Consider the following 9,741-nt stretch of genomic DNA (forward strand, 5'->3'; position numbering starts at 1 on the left):
ATGAAGCTCCTGTAAGGAGCAAGAGACAAAGGGTTGCAAAATCCTTTGGTGATGATTTCATTGTATACCTTGTGGACGATACTCCCAAGTCTATTGAAGGGGCATATGCGTCTCCAGATGTAGATGATTGGAAAGAAGTTTTTCATAATGAGATGGACTCAATTCTTTCTAATGGAACTTGGGAGTTAACTGAACGACCTTATGGTTGTAAACCTGTGGGTTGTAAATGGGTGTTCAAAAAGAAGTTAAGGCCTGATGGTACTATTGATAAGTACAAGGCGCGACTTGTGGCCAAGGGCTGCACTCAGAAAGAAGGCGAATATTACTTTGACACCTATTCATCTGTTGCTAGAATAACCACCATTCGGGTGCTACTTTCCCTGGTTGCCTCTTATGGTCTGATCATTCATCAAATGGATGTAAAGACAGCTTTCCTAAATGGAGAGTTGGAAGAGGAAATTTATATGGATCAGCCTGATGGGTTTGTGGTAAAAGGAGAAGATAAAAAGGTGTGCAAGTTGCTAAAATCTTTGGATGGTCTGAAACAAGCACCTAAGCAATGGCATGAGAAGTTTGAAAGAACTTTGACTCATGCGGGATTTGTCATTAATGAGGCTGATAGGTGTGTCTACTATCGCCATGGTGGAGGCAATAGTGTCATATTATGTTTGTATGTGGATGACATATTGATCTTTGGTACAAACATTGTTGTGATCAATGAGGTCAAGACTTTCCTATCAAAGAGTTTTGACATGAAAGATCTAGGAGAGGCCAATGTGATCCTTAACATCAAACTTATTAAGGATGAGAGTGGGATTACTCTAACGCAATCTCACTATGTTGAGAAGGTCTTGAGCCGTTTCCTCTTTATGGATAGCAAGCCTTCTCCAACACCTTATGATCCCAGCATGGCACTTAGAAAGAACAAGAAAGAAACGAGAGAGCAATTAAGATACTCTCAAATTATCGGTTCACTCATGTACCTAGCTAGCGCTACAAGACCAGACATCTCTTTTGTTGTGAGCAAACTGAGTAGGTTCATGTCCAACCCGGGTAATGATCATTGGCATGCACTAGAAAGGGTATTGCACTATCTGAGAGGTACTATGAGTTATGAAAGTCACTATTCAGGGCACCCCGCTGTGCTAGAAGGATATAGTGATTCAAATTGGATCTCTGATGTTGATGTACTCCACGCTACAAGTGGGTATGTATTTACTCATGGAGGTGGTGCAGTGTCATGGAGGTCTTGCAAGCAAACCATATTGACAAGGTCAACTATGGAAGCAGAACTAACTGCGTTAGACACAACCACTGTAGAGGTAGAATGGCTGCGTGAACTCTTGATGGACTTGCCTGTGGTTGAAAAACCTGTACCGGCTATTCTTATGAATTGTGAACCAAACGATTATCGCTAAAGTGAATAATTCTAATGTTAACGCGAAGTGATCAAGACACGTGAAGAGACGTTTAAAATCTGTCAGGAAGTTGAGAAACTCCGGAGTAATAACTGTTACGTATATTCAAACAGACAAAAACCTGGCAGATCCTTTCACAAAGGGACTATCACGCAATGTGATAGATAGTGCATCTAGGGAGATGGGTATGAGACCCATAGACGTTACACCATAGTAGTAACCCAACCTTTGTGATCGGAGATCCCGTGAATTAGGACCTGGGAAGAACAAGCTATTGGTTAACACAGGAGAGTAATAAGTGACCGTCTCTAAGTGAAGATGCAAAACTCTCAGAGCTGTAAGGCTTAAGTACTGTTAGGCAGGTTGGCAACATGCCTTAATGTGATTCTATTGGCTATTATAGCAAAGATGTTGTCCTACAGAACAATCTTGAAAGAACACACCTATATGAACTTCGATTGTAAAACGTCGCAATCTAGGAGATTTGGGTAATCTCTAGTAAGCTCATGAAGAGACCAGGGAGTACGACGTATATGCTCCAAACCGCGGGGTAGCCTACTGGCAGCTAGATACTGGTTAAGACTTTGAGTGAAACCAGTTCACACAAAACTAGCAATTCAAGGCATAGTACATTGTCAAGTTGTGGATGGATGTAGCTTAAAGTTCTAGGCAGAAGTTCAACTTAACAGTCTCTGCTGAAACACTGGTATATTAAACAAGTGGAGAGACAAGGCAAATCTTTAAATGGGTATTTGAAATCTGGTGGGGGATTGTTAGAATTAAATGGGCTTGGGCCATCTACAAAATTTTGAAATGTCAAATTGAGCCCATGAATAAAATCGCAAGTGGTGGTGTGGTGGTGCTAAAGTTTAGTCCCATACCGCTAGTGGAGGAAGTGTTGGACCTCTTTGTATACTGAGTTCTCCCCACCGCTCTAAGTGTGTGTTGAGAAGAGAAAGGAGAGAACCACACGCGCGCGCTCGCCTCGCCTGGCAGGGCGGGGCGGGGCGGCGCGTACGTGCGACATGCGCGTGAATGATTCGTCAAGACAAGTTAATTTCTTGTCCGGTAAGTATACGACCTGGAAACCAAGTCGGTTTGAGACGTGGTCGCGACACGGAACCGACCTTGGTCCTCCTATATATACAACTTATCGGGGTCGGCCAAAGACAAACCGAAAAACATCTAGGGTTTTGCCTCGTCTCACAACTTGTGCCGCCATCGTAGTCTACCTCATCTCGAGCGTCGGCGTCCAATGGCGAACGGGAGAGCAGGTCTCCGGAACTAGTCGCCTTTGCGATCCTGTACGGGAGATGGCGAATTAGGTTTTTAGGAAGCGCTTTGCGCGACTGCTCGCTGCTTCCACAACGGGTCGTCTACCAAGCAAGTCGGGCGGTGCTGCGTACCGCCGCCTCAAGCGCACTCTACTTCGTCCCGCCATCGGCAACATCATCGTCAACAACTTACCTGCACCGAACACATCTGCTTCCTCTACGAACTTTCGGTACGTGCGTCGTGTTCCCGTTAGCGTGATGAACATGTTAGATGCGTACATGTTTTGCTATACGGTCTTGCTGCTATTCATGGTGTGTGCTGCATCTAGTATGTTAGAGTTTCACATGTTAGTAGTTGGTATCGTCATGCTTTATATTCTGAAACTAATCATGGAAATTATGCCTAATTACTCGACACAAGCTGGCCCAGTTAAAGCAAACGGTTCTTTTTTTTCTCAGCACTGATCACCGGTGGCAATTCCGGCGATCTTGGACACGCCACCGGAGCTCGCCGGATTGCAAGTACCCTCCGGCGTCGAGCCCGGGCACGTGCCCAGGGTACATGGGCGGTTGATTTGCGGCAGCCACTCGCCGACGCGCGGCACGGCGGAGCGTTGACAAATACTTAAAATAGAATGGGATCTGTGCAGAGTCAACGCAGGTGTGCCTTCCCTAGCCTCCATGGTTCCTGGTTGCGACCCTACCCAGACCCAACCGAGGCCGACAATCCATTATTTCACCTCTGTCCGCCAGATGCCAGCCGTAGTAGCACTGACACTCTGACAGGCGCTTCGATGTCGCGCCATGCGTGCAGGTGTGCCTTCCCCGGTCACCACGTACCACCCCCACCCCCGCCCAGGGTGAACCAGCGTGCTCCGGCCGACCATAGGAATAAACGGAACCTTCCGTTCGGCGACGCCTCAACCGCCGGCCTATATAAGATCCCACCTCCCCGACGGTCAAGTAACTCCGTGCTCGACAGCACCGTTCCATTCCAGTCCGATCCCCAAGCAGAGGACACTCGATAGGATCGTCATAGCTGGAGAGGTCGATGATGCTCAATGGCGCCCTCTTCTTGCTCGCCTGCGCGGCAGCACGAGCTGCCGCTTCCGGCGGAGACGGTGAGAGCCTCCAACATGATCACATTGTTGTTTAGTGGCAGCACAAGATATATACGTACATTGTGTTAGCATTGTCTGACACGCGATGCCATGCGAGCTGCAGGCCCGCTGCTGAACGGGAACTTCGAGTACGCGCCCAACAGGTCCCAGATGAACGGCACGAGGGTGACGGGGGCGAGCGCGATCCCGTACTGGAAGGTCACCGGCTTCGTGGAGTACATCGAGTCCGGCGCGAGGCAGGGCGGCATGGTCCTGACGGTGCCGGAAGGGCGGCACGCCGTGCAGCTGGGCGCCGGCTCCTCCATCCGGCAGCAGCTCAGCGTGACGCGCGGCAAGTACTACTCCATCACCTTCAGCGCCGCGCGCACTTGCGCCCAGTCGGAGAGGCTTAGAGTCTCGGTCGTCCCCGGCGACGACGACGTGGCCGACGAGCTCCCCATCCAGACGGTGTACACCAGCAGCGGCTGGGACTCCTACTCCTGGGCCTTCAAGGCCAAGCAGGGCGCCGTGTCGTTCATCATCCACCACGGGGACGACCACGAGGAGGACCCCGCGTGCGGCCCCATCGTCGACTGCGTCGCCATGAGAGCGCTCAACCCTCCTCGCGCCACCCACAGTGAGAACAAATTCCGACGATCTCGTCTCGTCTCTACTTACTTGATAAACGATTCTCTGTGACGGAGTTAACGTGATCTGTGCTGTGCAGACAACATGCTGGTAAACGGGGACTTCGAGGAGGGGCCGTACATCACCCCCGGCTCGCCGTGGGGTGTCCTGGTGCCGCCGATGGACGAAGACGACACCTCGCCGCTGCCGGGCTGGATGGTCATGTCCTACTCCAAGGTGGTGAAGTACATCGACTCGGCGCACTTCCGGGTGCCGCACGGCGCCCGCGCCGTGGAGCTGGTGGCCGGCGTGGAGGTCGCGCTGGTCCAGGAGGTGGCCACCGTCCCCGGCAGCTCGTGCAGGCTGCAGTTCTCGGTGGGCGACGCGGCCAACGGGTGCGTGGCGTCGCCCATGCGCGTGCAGGTGGCCACGGCGCGCGGGAGCAAGAGCGTGCCGTACAGCTCGAAGGGCACGGGCGGGTACGCGCGCGACGCGCTCGACTTCACGCCGGACGGCAACAGCACGCGGGTGGTGTTCTACAGTGCCGGCTACCACACGACGTCTGACGGCAGCGGCACGCTCTGCGGGCCCGTCGTCGACGACGTCTCGCTCGTCTGCGTTTCACGCCCGCATGCTCGCCGGTTGCTCCGCTGATGCGTTGCAGTGCTGGTAGAGCTTGAATTTTCAGGAGAGCGGCTAGCTGGGCAAGTCCAGCGAATTGGGCATTGTAGGCCGACGAGGTGGTGTAGATCCATTGGAAGCGGGTCGATTTTAGAATCTTGTGCTCCAGGTTGTTGTATATTGACCGTGACCAGCTTTTCTCAAAGAGCGGCGAATTGCTGGATTTGCATGAGCATCATCCCCGGTTGAGTGTTTTTCTTTTCTTTTTCGAGAGTATATATTGGCGTACTCTCTCCTCCGCTTCCAAAGGACGAAGCAAGGATATTTTTAATCGACCCTTAGAAAGCCATGAGAGAGTGAAAAATATGTTTTACTCCCTTAGGCTTTGTTTGGTAGAAGTAGATTGGGGAGGTTTGGAGAGGAGGAGTCCTCTCAAATCCTCGAGGATTTGTTTCCACCAGTCCCTGAAAGAGGGTCCTGAAACACATGGATAAAAAGGAATTGAAGATGAACGGAGTGGATTCGGCTAAGCAAACCCTTCTCTTATCAAATGGGCGTCTGAGGTTCTGTGGGGTTTCTGGCCCTCCCGAAAATTTTCCTCTCGAAACCTCGTGAATCCCTCCGTGTCAAACGAGGCCTTACGGTGCACCTAACCTATCCCTTAAAAGTTTTAGTGCAGTAATTTTTTTACTCCAGCTCCTTATATCCCCTCAAATCTTGCTAAATTTACTTCCGCAGCGGCACACTAAATTTTGCACCTCTCCCACTCGCACCTCGCGCGCCGCACTATCTCTTGCCACCGTAGCCGCCACACCCCTCCGCTGGCATCAGTGTCCTTTTGGTCGGCCGGAATGGATAGCCCGACCCCTTTCTTCACCCTGTCGGCCACCTGTCATTGTTTTTTCGTCGTTGGAAATCACCCACGCACCGGCGCCGATGCCGAAGAAGTGTTTGGGGATGAAAACAAAAACACCGTGTCCAAGCGCCTCCTCCAACCGCTCCAATGGCCACATGGATGTCCATCGGCTTTCTGGCAACGGTCTGCCGCCTTCCCGCTGGACCTACCGAAGCCAAACGAGCTTGAAAGCCAACGGTTGCGGCGACGACGCTCGCTGAGGTGACCACGAAGAAGGAGATGAAGAAGGCCAAAGGGGCGCCTCATGTTGCAACTCCAACGGCCCCTAAGACCACTGCTACGACACAGGTGGCGGCCGCAAACGGCAAGAAGCATCGCGACTGTCAAGTGCTCGATGAAATGTCCACAAGGTAAAACGGTCGACCTCGTGTCTTGTTGGTATCAAGAGTGATTGTTGGTGGCCGGTAGTGATTGTTGATAATGTTTTCTTCGTTCGTTGTAGTGTGGAGATGAACGGGGCTGAATTCCTCGGCTCCTTGGAGTCCTCGGACGCCGTTGGACTTGATGAGCTCAACTACGACTCATTTTGGGATCATTCGGCGGCCGCCCAAGACATGGAGCAAGATGTGACCGGGGAGGAGGAGGAGGCCGAGGAGGAGGCACTAGTAGAAAAAACCTTATAGGTAGGATCCTAGTAGTAGCGCTGGAAAATAGCACGCGCTGGTGCTACTTAGCAGTAGCGCTGGAAATAGGACGCGCTACTGCTAACTACCAACTACCGTAGTAGTAGCATGGGATGCATTTCCACAGCTACTGCTAAGTAGCAACAGTGCGTGCTATTTTTGTGGGTCTGTCATGACTTGTGTGTATCGTTATTTTCGAGATTTGTGTTGGATAATGATGATGATGATGATGATGGTATAAATGAAGAGACTACTTTATGTGTATGACGTGATGAAAATTATGCATGTTTATTATGATATGATGAAACTATATAGAGCATGCACAAATACGTAGGGGGGCATAAATACGACGCGAATTAAATATTGACAGCACGAATATTAGCAGTAGCGCTGGCTTAGCAGTAGCGCTTTATTTATTCCAGCGCTACTGCTAATGTGTATACCAGTAGCGCTTTTATTTTCAGTGCTACTGCTAATAGATTAGCTGTAGCGGATTGCAGTAGCGCTCGCACAAGCGCTGCTGGTAAGGGAAAAAACAACGCTACTCCTAGCATTCTCCTACTAGTGATGTGGCATAAGAGGAGGTTGCCGATGAAGAGTAGGTTGTGAAGGTGACCGAAGCAAGCACAAAGGTGCCAAGGTGCCACATCGAAAACTACAACCAAAAGGAGGCTATTTATCTTTGTGATGCTTGGTGCGCGATCTCCATGGATGCAACGATCAGAACGGGTCAAACGAATTACCGAGCACTACAACAACTCCGTGGACGTGCGATCAAGCCGTACACAAGGTTCTCTTGGGCATCGTTGGAGCACCATTCATGACCAATGCAACTGATATTCCGATTGTATGAAGTATGAACCAAGTGAACAATGCACCACTGAGCGGTGTGCAAGGTGTGGAGTATGCCCCATGCATCCAAGAACTATTCAAGCATATGAACATCAAGTTCGCCTACACGCCCTTCACATTGCATCATTGCTACAAAGAGTTATGCGGAACGAGAAGTGGATCCAAAGAATCGCGGAGACCACTCCAAAGATATCAAGGTTGAGCATATCCGTTGAGGAGGATGCCGAGGTTGATGAAGATGCCAACAATAGACCAGAAGGAAACAAGATTGCAAAAGAAAGAAAGAAGAGAAATGCATTCAGTGGCACTTACAAAGAAGAACTTGTGGCAATGATCGAGAGAAAGAAGGTGTTGGCGACCGGACGCAAAGAAGAGAAGATGACGAGGTGGAATGAGCTCAGGATGTTGGAGGATGAGAAATGGAAGGCCAAGTTGGCGGACGAAGAGAGAAAGTAGAAGGCCGAGAAGCGTAGGCTTGCACTTTAGGAAGGGAGAATTCGTGATCCCAAGAAGGTCGAAAAATTAGCTATGTGTAATGTTCATGAATCCAAACTGCGAGAAAGTATTGGCATCTCACTCATGGAGAAATATTGGAAGCCTCTCTTTGAAATGTTAGTGGTGGCCGAGGGGGTGATGGAGGTGATGCTGGTGGCCGAGGGGGTGGTGGCAGTGATGCTGGTGGCCGAGGGGGTGGTGGTGGTGATGGTGGTGGCCGAGGGAGTGGTGGTGTTGATGGTGGTGGCCGAGACGATGTCGGTGTTGGTGGTGGCCGAGAGGATGGTGGAGTCTATTTCTTCGCCAATGACCTCGTTTGAGTGTTGGTGGGTGAGGGAGTGATGTGGCCATTGGTTGGCTCGATCGAAATTTGGGTCCAAGACCCGAAAGTGATTAAGCATGTGAATTACCGAAACATCAAAATTTGTGCCATCAAAACTAAGAGTGTCAGTGAATCCTAAACCCCTAGTCGACATCCTTACTCTCTAGGTGGTTAAACCTAATAAAGATAGACCTAGCTCTGTTACCAATTGAAATGACGTGGATGTCACCTAGAGGGGGGTGAATAGGCGCTTTAAAATAATTACGATTTAGGCTTGAACAAATGCGGAATAAAACTAACGTTTAATTTGTCAAGCACAAAACCTACAACAACTAGGCTCACCTATGTGCACCAATAACTTATGCTAAGCAAGATAAACAATTAAGTGATAGCAAGATATATGACAATAAACAATATGGCTATCACAAAGTAAAGTGCATAAGTAAAGGGTTCGGGTAAGAGATAACCGAGGCACGCGGAGACGATGATGTATCCCGAAGTTCACACCCTTGCGGATGTTAATCTCCGTTGGAGCGGTGTGGAGGCACAATGCTCCCCAAGATGCCACAAAGGCCACCGTAATCTCCTCACGCCCTCGCACAATGCAAGATGTCGTGATTCCACTAAGGGACCCTTGAGGGCGGTCACCGAACCCTACAAATGGCAAACCTTGGGGGCGGTCACCGGTACCCGTACAAATTGCTCGGGGCAATCTCCACAACCTAATTGGAGACCCCGACGCTTGCCCGGAGCTTTACACCACAATGATTGAGCTTAGAGACACCACCAAGCTTCTAGGACGCCAAAGCATCCATGAAGAACAATATCTAGGGTACTAAGTACCAAAGGTAATAAGCTTCTCAAACTTCACTTCCACGTATCACTGTGGAGAACTCAAACCGATGCAACTAATGCAATGGCAAGGGCACACGGAGTGCCCAAGTCCTTCTCTCCCAAATGCCACCAAAGCGACTAATGCTAGGGAGGAAAATGAGAGGAAGAACAAAGAACAACACGAAGAACTCCAAGATCTAGACCCAAGGGGTTCCCCTTACTTAGAGGAGAAAGTGATTGGTGGAATTGTGGATCTAGATCTCCCCTCTCTTTTCCCTCAAGAACTAGCAAGAATCATTGGAGGGATTGAGAGTTAGCAAGCTCGAAGAAGCTCAACAATGGGGAAGAACACGAGCTAAAGAGATAAGGTTCAATGGGGAAGAAGACCCCCTTTTATAGGTGGGGAAAAATCCAACCTTTAAGCCTCACAGCCCGCACAAAGCGGTATTACCGCTCATGGGAGCGGTACTACCGCTCGGTAGGTTCACCAACCATGCTGAGGCCAAAAAGGATGCAAAAAAACAGTCTGACGGAGCGGTACTACCGCTCGTGGAGTGGTACTACCGCTAGGGAGCGGTAGTAAAAAATTACTACCTCTCCGAGGGCGGTACTACCGCTGGCACCAGGAGCGGTACTACCGTTGGATACTAAAACTGCTG

The 9,741-nt window shown here is 50.1% G+C and overlaps 1 protein-coding gene and 1 pseudogene across 1 annotated transcript; both read left to right on the plus strand.

Annotated features, from left to right (window-relative positions):
- The first annotated feature begins 1,221 nt into the window (after positions 1 to 1,221).
- LOC123397143 lies at positions 1,222 to 8,460 on the plus strand (annotated as a pseudogene).
- LOC123398336 lies at positions 3,670 to 5,269 on the plus strand. The gene is made up of 3 exons (XM_045092815.1): positions 3,670 to 3,813; positions 3,917 to 4,429; positions 4,520 to 5,269. Exons 1-3 carry the CDS (start codon positions 3,744 to 3,746, stop codon positions 5,071 to 5,073), a joined length of 1,137 nt encoding a protein of 378 aa, XP_044948750.1. The 5' UTR covers positions 3,670 to 3,743; the 3' UTR covers positions 5,074 to 5,269.
- Positions 8,461 to 9,741: the final 1,281 nt, after the last annotated feature.

Source organism: Hordeum vulgare, chromosome 5H (genome assembly GCF_904849725.1).
Source record: "Hordeum vulgare subsp. vulgare chromosome 5H, MorexV3_pseudomolecules_assembly, whole genome shotgun sequence".
Lineage (NCBI taxonomy): Eukaryota > Viridiplantae > Streptophyta > Magnoliopsida > Poales > Poaceae > Hordeum > Hordeum vulgare.